The sequence below is a fragment of the Chionomys nivalis genome, chromosome X, assembly GCF_950005125.1.
Source record: "Chionomys nivalis chromosome X, mChiNiv1.1, whole genome shotgun sequence".
In the NCBI taxonomy this organism is placed as follows: Eukaryota; Metazoa; Chordata; class Mammalia; order Rodentia; family Cricetidae; genus Chionomys; species Chionomys nivalis.
In genome coordinates this window covers 2,567,067-2,584,460 of record NC_080112.1, presented here as the reverse complement: position 1 = coordinate 2,584,460, position 17,394 = coordinate 2,567,067, and the positions used below count along the sequence as shown (strand labels likewise).

Sequence of the window (17,394 nt, the reverse complement as noted above, 5' to 3'; positions counted from 1 at the left end):
CGACATACATTCAAGACAGTAGACCCTCACCGAGTCCAGTCTCATGCCATTCTCACATACAATGGCGTGATCATGTTCACCTTCAGCGATACACAGTCACATTCAGAGATGGCCACAAATGTTCCCAACATTCAAAAACATGCTCCTCCACACACAGTCACATCCACACCTATTCACTGGCCAACACTCCGGGAATCCTGGAGCCTGCCTTCTGGAGTGCACCCTCCCTTCAGCATGCAGCCCCTGCATTCCCATTCATGCCAAGTGCCCCAGGAAGGCAGATAATTATTGTACCCCACACCCATTGGCTACCAGTAGAGAGGAGACCACTGTCATCCTTCATGGTCTCAACATGGACACATGCCAGTGTCAACCCAGCCACCACTGTTGCCCTCCAACTCTCCCAGCAAAGGCAGAACATAGCTGGAACATTCATAAAATTTATTCAACAAAAACTTGTACTAAAACCACTAAAAAAAAAGGTAACACAGAAACTTTCAATGGGCACTAGAAGTTACAGGCCCTGCCCTTCCCCCCTCGCAAGGTCCTCTCTACACAAGGACCTTCTGCTACAATATACTGTGTTAGGTGCCCTAGATTTGCCTCTTGTCAAGATGAGCTCTGGTAATGCCCCTTGCCCCTTATGAATGCTCTCAAGGGTTCACCACTATAGGACGGTGCTGCCTTACAGCATCACAGACCCGTCACAGGGAAATGGGGGGCCTTGCTTGCAGCACCCCACCAGCCCTAGAAAATAGTCGTAACAGCAGGCATAGATCACAGCACAGTCCCACACCAAAATCAACCAGTCCCTTGTCGACATCCTTGCTTCCGGCTGGCATCCAGGACTGGGCCTGGGGGTTCTGGGGAGCACTCGATCGGGTAAGAACACCCACACATCTGCAGGAGAGCAAGCATCGGGCAGCTGGCCTAGATGTACACCGGGAAAGCAGACGAGGAGTGTTCACAACACCGGTGGGAGGGGAGTTAGGCAGCCTTGGCTGGCAAAGCAGCTCACAGAAGCTCACAACACGTGCCAGGGAGTAGGGGCCACTGACCAGGTAGTCAGGGCCTCCAGCTGCTCAAGTTAACACACACTTCACTCACAGCTTGGTACAGAAGCAACGGGTGGGGGATGAGCACTCAAGGGGGAAAAGGACCCGGTGGACAGCCGAGTGGGTCACTATGAGGTTAGCAGATAAGAGGGGGGGGGGTTCCAGAGGCAGGAGTAGCCTCCCTCCGGATAGCAATGGGGAGGGGGCATCCGTGTTGGGAGAGCCAGGCAGAAAGAACCCTTGAGGCGGCCTCTTCTGTAACTTCCACCCGTCTGGTATGGGTGGCAGATGGAGGATGGCACCTCGGCAGCAGCGCCAGGCCACCCTCTCAGGTCGGCAGGGTTGGGGGCCAGCCGTGGCAGCTGCCTGCCGAGTTGTATTCACCAGGCTCTCCTTGCTAGCTCTCTGGAATTCTCCAGCAGCCCTGGACAAAAGAGAGCAGAACAAACTACCGCCCCACCAAGCCCTCCTGCTGCTGCTCTTCCTCCTAGTTCACACCAATCTGTCCTGCACACTCACGGGCTCTCAGACCAGCTGAGGGCACAAACCTTATGGTGCTGGGTACGCACCCCCAGCCCGGGGATCTTTTTGGACACTGCTGTCTTCCCCCTACTCACAGTCCTGCCAGGGTGCCAAGATAGGATCTGCCTCCGGGTTGACACTGGTGTCCCGGGGCCTTTGGGTTCAGGGACCCTGGTGTTTCACTCACGAAAGGACTCAAGGATGCTGCCCTCATGAGGCTCCCCTAGAGCAGTGTAGATGATCCTGAAGACGGGCTGGATCCTGCGGCCTCCTCTCCGGAGCACTGTCTCCCGGCCTTGCTGCACTTCTCCCCAGGCATTGGTTCTCTCTGGCCAGGACAGCCCTGTGATCGGTTCCTCCAAGCCCTGTCTTGTTTCAGTGCCAGTGGGCATCCTTAGCTCAGAGTCACTGCCCTCTCTACCTTCATCCTCTGATTCACTAGCATCCCAACTGGAGTCTGGATCACCCTGAAGTTTGGCTATAGTAGTTCCCCATTTCTTTTTCTGGTACTCTCCACGAGCCTGGGATATGGTAGTCACTGAGCTAGGTGGAGCTTGTTTTTGCTTGTTAGAATCATTTCTAATTAGTGGCCTGTGAGGTGCCTTATCCTGGCCCTGGCCATCTTGCCCTTCTGTACAACTTAAGTCCCCTGCCATTTGTCTGGGCTGCCCCATCATTTTGCCAAGGTATCTTTGTTGCCTGCTAGGAGAAGGAATTTCTGGATCTCTTGAGCCTATATTTCCCTGGGGTTGGGGTGGCTCATAGCCCCAGCCCCTCTCTCGTTTCCCGACTCCTGAGCTACAACATGGGGTTTCTGCTCCTCAGGTTCATTTTTAGCCCCCAAACTAGATTGCCCCAGAGGCCCCTCCTCCCCAGCACTGGGTCTCCATAGCAGTCGCCTCCGCTTCACTGATATGATTTCCTCTCCTGTGGTTTGGGTGCTGATCTCCCGAAAGAACCCTGCCTGGGTGGTAACCTGATCTGCTGCTGCCTCACAGGTCCCACTCTCCTTCCCAGCCTGATTCTGCTGCTCCTTCGCCACCATGCTGGTCTCCCACTCTTCTTCCTCTTGAGTGAGTTTCATTAACTCCAGAAAAGTGGGTGGGCACCCTTGCTGATCTAAGAGGGACAGCCGGCTCCTAAGGCCAGTGGTCAGGGAGACTCGAGCTAAGACATGTTGGAGGCGAATCGAGTCTGTGCTGTGTGCTACCAAGGGGCTCTGCTGCGCTGCTTTCTGCAGGAGGGGCTCTAAGCGCAGCAAATAGTTAGACAGCTTCTCTGTAGCTTTCTGAGAGGAAATCGGATTCTGAAGGCATCGGAACTGTAAGATCTTACAGTCCTCTTTATTCCCAAAGACCTGCTTTAGTGCTTTCAAGCACTGCTCCATAGTTAGGGAGTCACTGCTAGCCCCTAGTGCCTGCATAATTGACAGGGCAGAGCCTCGCAGGCTCTCTAGAAGGCGCCGCTTCTTCTCCTCCTCACCCACCTGCCATAACTGCATCCTCTCAGTGACCTCCTCTAACCAGGTTTCAAAGGTCTCCTCTCCTGGGCCTGGAAAGGGACTGCCAGAAAACACTTTCAGTTTTCGGTAACACACGCTATTGCAGAGAGACTTCAAACCTTCTGGTTTGTCCTGGTCTGAATTCCTTAGCTCCATGCTCACTGTAGGGGCAGTGCTAAACCCCAGGGCTTTGGCTACATCTACCATTCTCCGTCCTTCATCTTTCAGAAAGTAGATCAGCTTATTGATAAACTCATTATCTGGGCTACGGGGTTTGACTACCACTTCCCAGGCGCCCCCTGCTGCTGGTATATGAGTGGGCATCATAGTATAATTGACAACTTCCGTCAGTTCAATTAAGACCGCCTTAGCATTGTCTTCCCTCCTGAACATTCTACCTATCACCTTGTGAGCACACAAAGGAGGTAAGCCTTCCTTCAGAGTGTCCTTTATCTCAGCCTCACTGCACTGCACAGGGATGCCCACAATGAGCACCGCCTTCTTGGGATCCAGGTCCATCCCCTTACACCAGTCATCTAATAGAGCCACAGCCATTGCTCCCACCCTCTAGAGACAGACCTAATACTCAGGTACTTATTAGCTAAGAATTTTCCTAAGACGCAAACGATTCTAAAACCAATGCCATGTAGAAAGGCAGCATGTCCTGGGTTTCCCACAGCCTGAAATGCAAATGAAGAGCTTAGTTAATACTTCCTGTCACTTTTCCACTCCCAGAGATTCACTTTTCCTTCCCAGGCTCTTGAAATCATTTTGAGGGTCTTCCCACACAAAGCTCTCTGAAAATCACAGGACCCTGCTGACCTCTTGCCGTGGTAACCTCTCTGGAAGTCTGGGGAATCTAGCGTGTATTCTCAAAGTACCTGTGGGGAAAATGTCAATGTCAGGAGGCAAAGACTGGAGAAACTGGAAAAGACCCAGTGGAGGAAAAGACAGGAAGAAGAGCACTCTGCCACCTACTAGGGGCTATATTGGGTTCAGACCACTCTTTGCTGTGTCCAAGACTGGCAATCATAGGAGACTCGCCTCTTGAAGAAATGCTCAGCAGAGGAAAAGATGATTGGAGATCAGCAGATGTGATCAGAGTGGTACGTGCAAAGTACTGTTTGTATGTGACAAGCTAAAGTACTGCCATGGATACAAGACCAGTGTGGATCTGGGTTTCTACCAATGGTTATCACATAGTGCCATGTGGGAAGGTTAATGCCCTTGGGAAACAGCAGGTGATGTCATGATCCTCCATCCAATAAAGCATCTCAGCAACAAGATGGTGGTGACAGGTACAGGGGGAGGTAAGCAGAGACTGAAGAATGGGCACTGATTTGAAAAATGCTTATGGTTTAAAATTGTATGAAATCTGCAATCAAAGGCAGAAAAAGGCTCCCAAAAGTAAACAGATACTGTCACCCTAACTATAGTCCTATCCTGCAGTCCATGAACCTTGGCAGGAAGCCCCTTGACCTGCTCTTTGCTGCTCACAAAATAGCTGCTCACAAAATAGCTGCTCACCCTGATGTTTGCTGAAGTATGGATACAGCGGTTTTGCTGGCACTGATGGTTGATGCTGTTAGTCTTCTGGCTTCTATTCAGACAAGCGGTGCAGGGATGCTGCTTCCTGTGCACTGATCTGTTCAAGGCAAAGCACGGGATTATTTAATACGGTCTATTATGAATGTCCCTGCCCATGCAAGGTGTGCTAATCTGACTCTGCACAAGAATCTGAAGACAGCTCCTTGCCGGCATGGTGGCAGACACCTTTAATACCTAAACTTGAAGGCGGCTAACAGGCCAAATGTCTCAGTTTGAAGCCTGCGACCACTACATTGTAAGACCTTAAAAAAATAATCCTTGATAAGATTTGTGAAACCGCTCCACTAAAAGGCGCTGAGACAAAAGAATGCTAACATAAAGTTGCTACCCTCCCTCCACCGACACCACCCACCCCAAAGTGTCACTCCTATTTCCAGAACCCACCCAAGCCAATTGTCCTAAACACCGCCTCTTCCCCATCCCCGTGCCATTTTGGACCACCCGCTATTTTATTGAATCCCTCTACAAGCCAGCTACCCCAAGCACCACTCCTTCCCTGTTCCTGGGCCATTTTGGACCATCCCGTATCATTGGTTGCAGTAACAAACCAGCTACCCAAGCACCGCCAATTCCCCCGTTCCTATAACATCTTGGACCATCCACTATCTCATTGCTTCCGGCAACAAGCCAGCTTTCCCAAGCACCGCCGCTTCACCGTTCTGTGTCATCCTGGAGCATCAGCTAGCTCGTCGGTTCTGGCTAAAAGCCAGCTTTCCCAAGCACCGCCGCTTCCCCGTTTCTGTGCTAGTTTGGACAACCCGCTAAAATACCCGCTATCTCATTGGTTCCAGCGACAAGCCAGCCGTCCCAAGCACCGCCTTTTCTCTTTCCTGTGACATCCTGGACGATCCACTATCTCATTGGTTCCGGCGACAAGAGAACTGTCCGAAGCACCGCCCTTTACCCCCGTTCCTGTGACATGCTGGACCACCCGCTAGTTCATTGGTTCCGGCGACCGGAGAACAGCCCCAAGAACCGCCCCTTACCTCGTTCCTGTGACGTCCTGGTTCACCCACTAGCTCAGTGGTTCGGCTACCAGCCAGCTGTCCCAAGCACCGCCCCTCCCCCCACCAACCTCCGCATCCCCTGCATTCTTGGACAACCCGCTATCTCATTGGTTCCGGCGACAAGCCAGCAGTCCCAAGTACCGCCCTTTCCCTTTCCTGTGACATTTTGGACCACCGGCTATCTCATTGGTTCCGGCGACAAGAGAACTGTCCCAAGCACCGCCCTTTCTCTGTGACATCTTGGACCACCCGCTATCTCATTGGTTCGGGCAACAAGCCAGCCTTACCTTGCAAGCACCGCCCTTTCCCTTTCCTGTGACATCCTGGACCACCGGCTATCTCATTGGTTCCGGTAACAAGCCAGCCGTCCCAAGCACCGCCCTTTCCCTTTCCTGTGACATCTTGGACCACCGGTTATTTCATTGGTTCCGGCAACAAGAGAACGTCCCCCAAGCATCACCCTTTCTCTTTCCAGTGACATCCTGGACCACCGCTATCTCATTGGTTCCAGAACATGAGAACGTCCCCACACCGCCCCTTCTCTTTCCTGTGACATCCTGGACCACCGCCATCTCATTGGTTCTGGCAACAAGCCAGCCGTCCCAAGCACCGCCCTTTCTCTTTCCCGTGACATCCTGGACCACCGCTATCTCATTGGTTCCGGCAACAAGAGAACGTCCCAAGCACCGCCCTTTCTCTTTCCTGTGACATCCTGGACCACCGCTATCTCATTGGTTCCGACAAGAGAACTATCCCAAGCACCACCCTTTCTCTTTCCTGTGACATCCTAGACCACCGCTATCTCATTGGTTCCGGCAACAAAAGAACGTCCCCCAAGCACCACCCTTTCTCTTTCCTGTGACATCCTGGACCACCGCTATCTCATTGGTTCCGACAAGAGAACGTCCCCAAGCACCGCCCCTTCTCTTTCCTGTGACATCCTGGACGACCGCTATCTCATTGGTTCCGGTAACAAGAGAACGTCCCAAGCACCGCCCTTTCTCTTTCCTGTGACATCCTGGACCACCGCTATCTCATTGGTTCCGACAAGAGAACTATCCCAAGCACCACCCTTTCTCTTTCCTGTGACATCCTGGACCACCGCTATCTCATTGGTTCCGGCAGGAAGAGAACTGTCCCAAGCACCGCCCTTTCTCTTTCCTGTGACATCCTGGACCACCGCTATCTCATTGGTTCCGGCGACAAGAGAACTGTCCCAAGCACCGCCCTTTCTCTTTCCTGTGACATCCTGGACCACCGCTATCTCATTGGTTCCGGCGACAAGAGAACTGTCCCAAGCACCGCCCTTTCTCTTTCCTGTGACATCCTGGACCACCGCTATCTCATTGGTTCCGGCAACAAGAGAACTGTCCCAAGCACCGCCCTTTCTCTTTCCTGTGACATCCTGGACCACCGCTATCTCATTGGTTCCGGCGACAAGAGAACTGTCCCAAGCACCGCCCTTTCTCTTTCCTGTGACATCCTGGACCACCGCTATCTCATTGGTTCCGGCAACAAGAGAACTGTTCCAAGCACCGCCCATTCTCTTTCCTGTGACATCCTGGACCACCGCTATCTCATTGGTTCCGACAAGAGAACTATCCCAAGCACCGCCCTTTCTCTTTCCTGGGACATCCTGGACCACCGCTATCTCATTGGTTCCGGCGACAAGAGAACTGTCCCAAGCACCACCCTTTCTCTTTCCTGTGACATCCTGGACCACCGTTATCTCATTGGTTCCGGCAACAAGAGAACTGTCCCAAGCACCACCCTTTCTCTTTCCTGTGACATCCTGGACCACCGCTATCTCATTGGTTCCGGTAACAAGAGAACTGTCCCAAGCACCGCCCTTTCTCTTTCCTGTGACATCCTGGACCACCGCTATCTCATTGGTTCCGGCAACAAGAGAACGTTTCCCAAGCACCGCCCTTTCCCTTTCCTGTGACATCCTGGACCACCGCTATCTCATTGGTTCCGGTAACAAGAGAACTGTCCCAAGCACCGCCCTTTCCCTTTCCTGTGACATCCTGGACCACCGCTATCTCATTGGTTCCGGCGACAAGAGAACTATCCCAAGCACCGCCCTTTCTCTTTCCTGTGACATCCTGGACCACCGCTATCTCATTGGTTCCGGCGACAAGAGAACTGTCCCAAGCACCGCCCTTTCTCTTTCCTGTGACATCCTGGACCACCGCTATCTCATTGGTTCCGGCAACAAGAGAACTGTCCCAAGCACCACCCTTTCTCTTTCCTGTGACATCCTGGACCACCGTTATCTCATTGGTTCCGGCAACAAGAGAACTGTCCCAAGCACCACCCTTTCTCTTTCCTGTGACATCCTGGACCACCGCTATCTCATTGGTTCCGGCAACAAAAGAACGTCCCCCAAGCACCATCTTTTCTCTTTCCTGTGACATCCGGGACCACCGCTATCTCATTGGTTCCGGCAACAAGAGAACGTCCCCAAGCACCATCCTTTCTCTTTCCTGTGACATCCTGGACCTCCGCTATCTCATTGGTTCCGGCGACAAGAGAACTGTCCCAAGCACCGCCCTTTCTCTTTCCTATGACATCCTGAACCACCGCTATCTCATTGGTTCCGGCAACAAGAGAACTGTCTCAAGCACCGCCCTTTCTCTTTCCTGTGACATCCTGGACCACCGCTATCTCATTGGTTCCGACAAGAGAACTATCCCAAGCACCGCCCTTTCTCTTTCCTGTGACATCCTGGACCACCGCTATCTCATTGGTTCCGGCAACAAGAGAACGTTTCCCAAGCACCGCCCTTTCCCTTTCCTGTGACATCCTGGACCACCGCTATCTCATTGGTTCCGGCAACAAGAGAACTGTCTCAAGCACCGCCCTTTCTCTTTCCTGTGACATCCTGGACCACCGCTATCTCATTGGTTCCGACAAGAGAACTGTCCCAAGCACCGCCCTTTCTCTTTCCTGTGACATCCTGGACCACCGCTATCTCATTGGTTCCGGCGACAAGAGAACTGTCCCAAGCACCGCCCTTTCTCTTTCCTGTGACATCCTGGACCACCGTTATCTCATTGGTTCCGGCAACAAGAGAACTGTCCCAAGCACCACCCTTTCTCTTTCCTGTGACATCCTGGACCACCGCTATCTCATTGGTTCCGGTAACAAGAGAACTGTTCCAAGCACCGCCCTTTCTCTTTCCTGTGACATCCTGGACCACCGCTATCTCATTGGTTCCGGCAACAAGAGAACTGTCCCAAGCACCGCCCTTTCCCTTTCCTGTGACATCCTGGACCACCGCTATCTCATTGGTTCCGGCAACAAAAGAACTATCCCAAGCACCGCCCTTTCTCTTTCCTGTGACATCCTGGACCACCGCTATCTCATTGGTTCCGGCAACAAGAGAACTGTCCCAAGCACCGCCCTTTCCCTTTCCTGTGACATCCTGGACCACCGCTATCTCATTGGTTCCGGTAACAAGAGAACTGTCCCAAGCACCGCCCTTTCTCTTTCCTGTGACATCCTGGACCACCGCTATCTCATTGGTTCCGACAAGAGAACTATCCCAAGCACCGCCCTTTCTCTTTCCTGTGACATCCTGGACCACCGTTATCTCATTGGTTCCGGCAACAAGAGAACTGTCCCAAGCACCGCCCTTTCTCTTTCCTGTGACATCCTGGACCACCGCTATCTCATTGGTTCCGGCGACAAGAGAACTGTCCCAAGCACCGCCCTTTCTCTTTCCTGTGACATCCTGGACCACCGCTATCTCATTGGTTCCGGCAACAAGAGAACTGTCCCAAGCACCGCCCTTTCTCTTTCCTGTGACATCCTGGACCACCGCTATCTCATTGGTTCCGACAAGAGAACTATCCCAAGCACCGCCCTTTCTCTTTCCTGTGACATCCTGGACCACCGCTATCTCATTGGTTCCGGCGACAAGAGAACTGTCCCAAGCACCGCCCTTTCTCTTTCCTGTGACATCCTGGACCACCGTTATCTCATTGGTTCCGGCAACAAGAGAACTGTCCCAAGCACCGCCCTTTCCCTTTCCTGTGACATCCTGGACCACCGCTATCTCATTGGTTCCGGTAACAAGAGAACTGTCCCAAGCACCGCCCTTTCTCTTTCCTGTGACATCCTGGACCACCGCTATCTCATTGGTTCCGGCGACAAGAGAACTGTCCCAAGCACCGCCCTTTCTCTTTCCTGTGACATCCTGGACCACCGCTATCTCATTGGTTCCGGCAACAAGAGAACTGTCCCAAGCACCGCCCTTTCTCTTTCCTGTGACATCCTGGACCACCGCTATCTCATTGGTTCCGACAAGAGAACTATCCCAAGCACCGCCCTTTCTCTTTCCTGTGACATCCTGGACCACCGCTATCTCATTGGTTCCGGCGACAAGAGAACTGTCCCAAGCACCGCCCTTTCTCTTTCCTGTGACATCCTGGACCACCGTTATCTCATTGGTTCCGGCAACAAGAGAACTGTCCCAAGCACCGCCCTTTCCCTTTCCTGTGACATCCTGGACCACCGCTATCTCATTGGTTCCGGTAACAAGAGAACTGTCCCAAGCACCGCCCTTTCTCTTTCCTGTGACATCCTGGACCACCGCTATCTCATGGGTTCCGGCGACAAGAGAACTATCCCAAGCACCGCCCTTTCTCTTTCCTGTGACATCCTGGACCACCGCTATCTCATTGGTTCCGGCGACAAGAGAACTGTCCAAAGCACCGCCCTTTCTCTTTCCTGTGACATCCTGGACCACCGCTATCTCATTGGTTCCGGCAACAAGAGAACTGTCCCAAGCACCACCCTTTCTCTTTCCTGTGACATCCTGGACCACCGCTATCTCATTGGTTCCGGTAACAAGAGAACTGTCCCAAGCACCGCCCTTTCTCTTTCCTGTGACATCCTGGACCACCGTTATCTCATTGGTTCCGGCAACAAGAGAACTGTCCCAAGCACCACCCTTTCTCTTTCCTGTGACATCCTGGACCACCGCTATCTCATTGGTTCCGGCAACAAGAGAACGTTTCCCAAGCACCGCCCTTTCCCTTTCCTGTGACATCCTGGACCACCGCTATCTCATTGGTTCCGGCAACAAAAGAACTATCCCAAGCACCGCCCTTTCTCTTTCCTGTGACATCCTGGACCACCGCTATCTCATTGGTTCCGGCAACAAGAGAACTGTCCCAAGCACCGCCCTTTCCCTTTCCTGTGACATCCTGGACCACCGCTATCTCATTGGTTCCGGTAACAAGAGAACTGTCCCAAGCACCGCCCTTTCTCTTTCCTGTGACATCCTGGACCACCGCTATCTCATTGGTTCCGGCAACAAGAGAACTGTCCCAAGCACCGCCCTTTCTCTTTCCTGTGACATCCTGGACCACCGCTATCTCATTGGTTCCGGCGAAAAGAAAAATGTCCCAAGCTCGCGCGCGCGCGCGCGTACACACACACACACACACACACACACACACACACACGTTCTTGTGCCGTCCTGGACTATCCAGTATCTCAATTCCAGTTTTGAAATATTCTCTGAACTATCTGAGTTCCATCACCTCTTCTGTCCCAAGCATACCCCGTCCCCCCACCAGTTCTAGAGTATTCCTAGAACCCATAGCCAACTCAGTTCCTGTTCTGAAACAGGCCTAGTTCTATCCAATATGCATTTCAAGTCATGTGTCCAGGCCCCGATCCATCCATGTCCTACTATCACATCCTAGCAACAACCCAAAGTCACTCATGCTGACAAATACCATCCTTACTTATGCCTAAAAACCCCTACCTAAAACTCAAATAAAATCCAGTGCATTGGCTTCTTAGGAGGCAGGAAGATCACCTAAACCCAGAAATTTGAGAGCAACCTGTGCAACATAGAAACACTCTCATAAACTGAAAACCAGAAAACAAAAAAATCTGTTATGCTTCCCACTCCATCACAAATGTCCTCTGCCCCACATATCCCTTATCTCACATTCCCCTCCCCCCCCCCCCCAAAAAAAAAGGCTATAGTGGAAGTAAGCAGAAGGCCATAAAAAGAAAAGACACTAATGGCGTGGGCAAGGTCTAGAAATGGCAGAAACCCTTAAGGTGTCAGGGGGAGGGCCGTACAATACCTGCCAAAGAGGCCACCAGACCCAAACTCCAGAAGATGGTAGGACCACATCCGCTGCAGGACAAAATGGGTTCCAAGACCCGGGCCGGAAGATCTTATATATGCCACCCCACCCCCACCCCGTGGTGTTGCGCAGGACCCTTTTGCGCACTGGCATCACGTCCCCTCCCCCTCTCCCCAATAGGAGGATACTGTTGCCTCACCCAATCCTGATGGTTCCACGGGGAGCAAGTAGGAGGGACAAAGAATTTGAACAGAGTGGCAGGAGATGTGGACCGAAGTTTGGCTTAGTAGAGACCACCTAGCATGTCACGTGTGATGCCAAGCCCAGCAACCATTGGTTTCTCTGTTTGATGTGTCTGTGCCTCATTGGCTACTAGCTGTGACTCATGGTCAACAGTTACTCTTTTTTCCATATTCAAATAGTGAAAGGTGGGTGTAACCACCTAACCCTACAGGCTGAGCGCAAGGTAGTGTCTGATTGCAGAATATAGGGCCTCACACAAAATGCATGTCCATCGGGGACTTACCCTGTTTATTTATTAGACCATGATATAGAGTTGGAAGGCTGATATTACAAACGCTTCTCGCATTTCTCCAGCCCACGAAACCTTTCCAGGTTCACTAAGACATAAAGTATCAAAACGTTTCATTCTCTGGGCTTTGGAGGCAAGTGCCAGTAATCCTAGCATTTACTCACTAGGAGGCAAAAACAGGAGGAACATGAGTTTCAGACTACACAGTGAAAACCTTTTAACCCTTCCTTCCTTCCTTCCTTCCTTCCTTCCTTCCTTCCTTCCTTCCTTCCTTCCTTCCTTCCTTCCTTCCTTCCTTCCTTCCTCTCTCTCTCTTTCTTTTTTGATTTTTCTTCGAGACAGGGTTTCTCTGTAGCTTTTGGTGCCTTGTTCTGGAACTAGCTCTTGTAGACCAGGCTGGCCTCGAACTCCCAGAGATCCGCCTGCCTCTGCCTCCCGAGTGCTGGGATTAAAGGTGTGTGCCACCACCGCCCGGCTCTCTCTCCCTTTCTTATTTCTCTCTTTCTTCTTGCCTCCCTTCCCTGTCTCTTTCTTCCCTCCCTTCCCTCCCTCCCCTCTCCTGCCCTCCCTCCTTCCCTCCCTCACTCCCTCCCTCCCTCCCTTCCTAGTTTCTATTCACTTCAGTCTCTATAGGTCCTGGTCACAAATTGCTCACCTAGTACTTTAAGTACTTTTCCAACCTTTCCTAAGGAAGGCTTCTTCCACAGTGGAAAGACTGAAATGTTTGGCCAGGAGCACCAAATTTCGACTCCAAAGAAGGCCATGGGTAGGATACAGAAAACATATAACAAGGTGTTATATATGTATGTTTGGCGCAGAATAGATTTGTTTTGCTTTAATTGAGATAAAAAAAAAAAGAATTGGCTCATTCATGCCTGTTGTTCCAGCATCTAGGAGATGGAAACAGGAGGATGGAGAGTTTCAAAAGTCAACCCAGCCTATATAATGTGTTCAAAGCCAGCCCAAGTGCCCAGCCCGGGTTACACTGTGAAACCTTGTCTCAAAAACCCTGAAACAAAAATACATAAACAGAATAGGCATCTCTGGAATGTTTTAATAAAAGAGTCACTTCTAAATATATTCGCAGACATTTCAGTCTCCCCACCTCTAGTTTGTTTATTTTTACAAGACTGAGACTAGAATTCACGGTAAATGCAAATGAAACTGAAGCTACATCCTCGGGTTTGTGATGATAGATGCATAGGGTACATAATGCTGCTAGAGAGTCCCAAATCCATGCAGGTCATTTTACCCAGGAGTTGTCAGAGCACCAGCACAGTGTGTGTCCCAGAATCAGCCAGTGCCACATAAAGAGTTTATACTCATCTCCGCAATACTGAGTACTCTCCTTCTCACTAGCAGAGAAATAGGTTCATCTCAACATATTTCCTTAACGACAATAAAACATTATGGAGGAATGGCACCAATGTTGACTTATACCTAAGCCATTGATCTTGGAATCACTGAAGGTTTAATAAACCCAGTCCTCTGTGTTACAGAAAATGGTTTCTCACAAAGAAATTTCCTTCCCCAAGCAACAGGGAGTCAAGGGATGCTTTCCTTCCTTGGTTGCACATGAGAAAGCCAGACCCAAAGCCTTTTAAATTCCTGTTCTTTGTGTCTTATAAATGATTAGCTGAACTGCTCGTTCCCTCTGATGAACACAAGCATATTGTTTGCCTGCCCATTTGAGATAGATTCTTTTCTTTTTCCCGACTTTTGATCTTTGCCCTGCTGACTCCAAAGCTAGCAGATACCGTTAATGGTCTCTTCTTAGAATAGGCAGACCCCAGGTAAAACTTTCCATCATCTATCTGCCCATTGCGAGTTCTCTCTCAGCCTGTTTGTTCTTCCCTTTAAAAAAAAAGTCTTATTACTATGGCAACAACGTATCATCAGGGTAAAACTAAAGGAAAAAAACCTTTTTTGGCCTAACCTTTGGGACATTTGAAGATCTCATGATTCAAGTTTTATTCCTATTGCTGCAACATCCTTTTCTTCTCTCTTGCAAGTAAAATCTTGTCATCAAGTCATAATTTATTCCAACCTTTATTGAGATGTTTTTAGCTAGTTGATGGTGATTATAATCAGCTTTGGATCTTATCTCTTCAGTCCCTGGCAACACACTAATTAAAAAAATATTTCTTCTTTGTGAATTTCAAATCATGCATCTCAATGCTACTTCTCTCCCCATCCCCTTGCTTCCACCCTCTGCCCTTGTGACCTCCCCCCAAACAGAAAGAAAATTTAAAAACATATCCTAAAAATAAAACAAAAAAGAAAGAAAAGAAAATTTTGGTGTGGTAGTGTGATGTGGCCCAGTGAGTCACACAGTTTACTCCTTAGTCTTACAGCAATACTTATAAGTGTTCTTTGCAATGAATCATTGGTCTTGATCAAGGCGTCTGCCTTCTGCTACCCAATGGATAACTGAGACTTTTTTCTGGATATCCTGTTGTTGTCCTGTGTCAGGGATAGGGTTTGAAATCCTGCACCTTTGGGTATTCAGGACTGACCCCTTCATGTGCTCCAGCAGTTCATAGATAGGGTGGATGTTGGGGTGGGCTACCTCATAGTCCTGGTTCAGGGCCTGGGTGGTAGCAGGATTTGTCAGTCTGACAACGTTCTTTCCCTCATTGTCAACACCAGGGTACACACTCTAGCACTGCACCAGCTAACTTACCCAGCAGGCAGAAAGGAGCAGGACCATTTCTCCTGCCCTCACACCCTGGGGTCTGGCTCACCCAAACCTACACCACCAGAGCCAACTCTGCTGTTTTGCCCAAGTGAGGTATATGACCTGCTCTCCCAATTACTGCAGTTGATGAGGGACAGGGCCAGTTCTTCTGTTCTCATGCCCCTGAGGCGGGCTCTCCCTGTCTGTTGTAGTTGGCAAGGAGTCTGTTTGGCTGAGGATTTTTAGCCACCAGCACAGACCAGAGCTAAATCCAAACCTAGCCACTTGGGTTCAGAGAAAAACTAACACCCCCAGCTCCCATCTGCCCTGACTTAGCTTCCGCTCCTGTCCTTAGTTTCTTGGTGGTGGCATAGTCCTAGAAACTCCACAGAGTTTTGACAATAAATGTGGGTCCCACCAATACCTCTACCATGAAGCTAGACTCTCAAAAAGTGAAGGAATGTGGCAGAGCCAGCTGGCAAAGCTGCAGCTTTAATCCTAGCCATACACTGAGCAGTTTAAGTATGATGTCTAGTATTAAAACACATACACTTTCAAGAGAAAAAGACTTTGTTAAAGACTTTTTAAAATTAGAGTGGGGACATGGGAGGAGTTCAATAGAGAAAAGGGGTAAATGATGTAATTATATTTAAATTAAAATATAAAATAATCTATTCAGATGACCATGACATGTTTTCTCTGATTCCCTTCTTCCTTCCTTCCTTCCTTCCTTCCTTCCTTCCTTCCTTCCTTCCTTCCTTCCATCCTTTCTTCTCCTCTTTCTCCTCCTCCTCCTCCTTCTTTTTTTTTGATTTTTTTCAGTGTAACAGCTGTCACTGTCCTGTCTGCAGTCTCAGATCTGCCTGTCTCTGCCTCTGGAGTGTTGGGATTTAAGCTGTTTGCCACCACCACTCAGCCTCTTTCTCAGATTCATTATATGTGTACTTAAAGCTTTGCATGTTTAATCATCCTTGCATTCCTGGAATAAAGCCAAATTTATCCAAAATAGATCAATTTTAGGTCACAAAGCAAATCTTAACATATAAAAATAGGGATTTATTACTTGTACCTTATAAGATCATAATGGAATGCTTTATAAATTAATAGTGAGGGAAACTTTAACAGTTTCTATTAATTTTCCCTACTTAGTGCCATGATAAACTAATTCACTATATGACCCTAGGATAGTACAAGTGAGGTTTTTTGGTGTTTTCGAGACAGAGTTTCTCTATAGCTTTGGAACCCATCCTGGAACTAGCTCTTGTAGACCAGGCTGGCCTTGAATTCACGGAGATTTTCCTGCCTCTGCCTCCCAAGTACTGGGATTAAAGGCATGAACCACCACGGCCAGGCAGGGCAAATGTTTTTGTCAGTGCTGTGCAAGTTTTCCAGAATTCTTCATAAAAATTCTGAAAAAATACTAAGAAAGTGGGAAAGGCGGCTGAATGTTCAGCTGCAGTTTTGCTTGTCTTAAAATAAGCACTCTTCAGTTTAGTGCTTCTATAGGTGTTAAAGACTGACTCTGCAGTCTAAGAAGCTGTGGTACGGCACCCGAGTCAGGAACACAGACAACCTTTGCCTAAGGAAGGTTCCTGGAATAATGAGGTGGTCTGGCAAATACAGAGGAAGAGTGGAGGCATAATCTGTAATCCTAGCACTTGGCTGCTTATTGACTTCCAGCTGCCAGAATCAGCCCCTAACCATTCCACATCCCCTGGACCACTCTGTTTCTAGAAAGTCTCTAGAAAGTCTATTGCTCCAAGATCCTCCAAACCATAACAGAAAGCCTTTGCTGTGCAGGTCTGTTGTCATAGCAACACTGATAGTTGCATGTGTCCAGTTATTAGCCCAGAACAGATCCCAGAGATTTTTTTTTCATTTTCCTAGGGATTCTAGAAGCAAGACACCACCGTGACTTTATCCACAGAAGATTTGGGAGACTTTCCTTCCCCCAAATGCAACAGTTTTGGAATGTTTGGCTTAAGTGTGTTCTTGGATTTCCTCTTCAGGGTTTTAAGGCAGTTCCAGAATCATCTCTGCAATCTGCAGGCTGCAGTACCCTGGGGTCAGAGTTGAGAAAATCATCAAGGAGCTGCAGGTTTCACTTTCTCAAGAACTCAGAGTTGGGGGGGGGACTGTGGTTGGTATGTTAAATAAGTGAAAAAATTAATAGATAAAAAGAAAAAAAAAAGAACTCGACTGACCATAGACACCCTGGGAAGACATGAGATTGTTAACACTGGCAAATAGTGGCTAGTCTTAAGTCAGTCTGACACACAGACTAGAGTTATCTGAAAGGAAGGAACTTTAACTGAGAAGATGCCTCCATAAAATTTGGCCGTAAGGCATTTTGTTAATTAGTGATTGATGTGGGAGGGC

General features: G+C 49.5%; 1 protein-coding gene across 1 annotated transcript; it reads right to left on the bottom strand.

The window, feature by feature from the left end:
• Positions 1-435: 435 nt before the first annotated feature.
• Positions 436-6,601, bottom strand: Pnma5 (PNMA family member 5). Its single transcript, XM_057760554.1, is given in 5 exon segments — positions 436-2,232; positions 2,235-3,758; positions 3,901-3,959; positions 4,606-4,723; positions 5,981-6,601. Coding segments are annotated over 2 exon segments (1,875 nt in total). The 5' UTR covers positions 3,634-3,758; positions 3,901-3,959; positions 4,606-4,723; positions 5,981-6,601; the 3' UTR covers positions 436-1,756.
• Between the last annotated feature and the right edge of the window lie 10,793 nt (positions 6,602-17,394).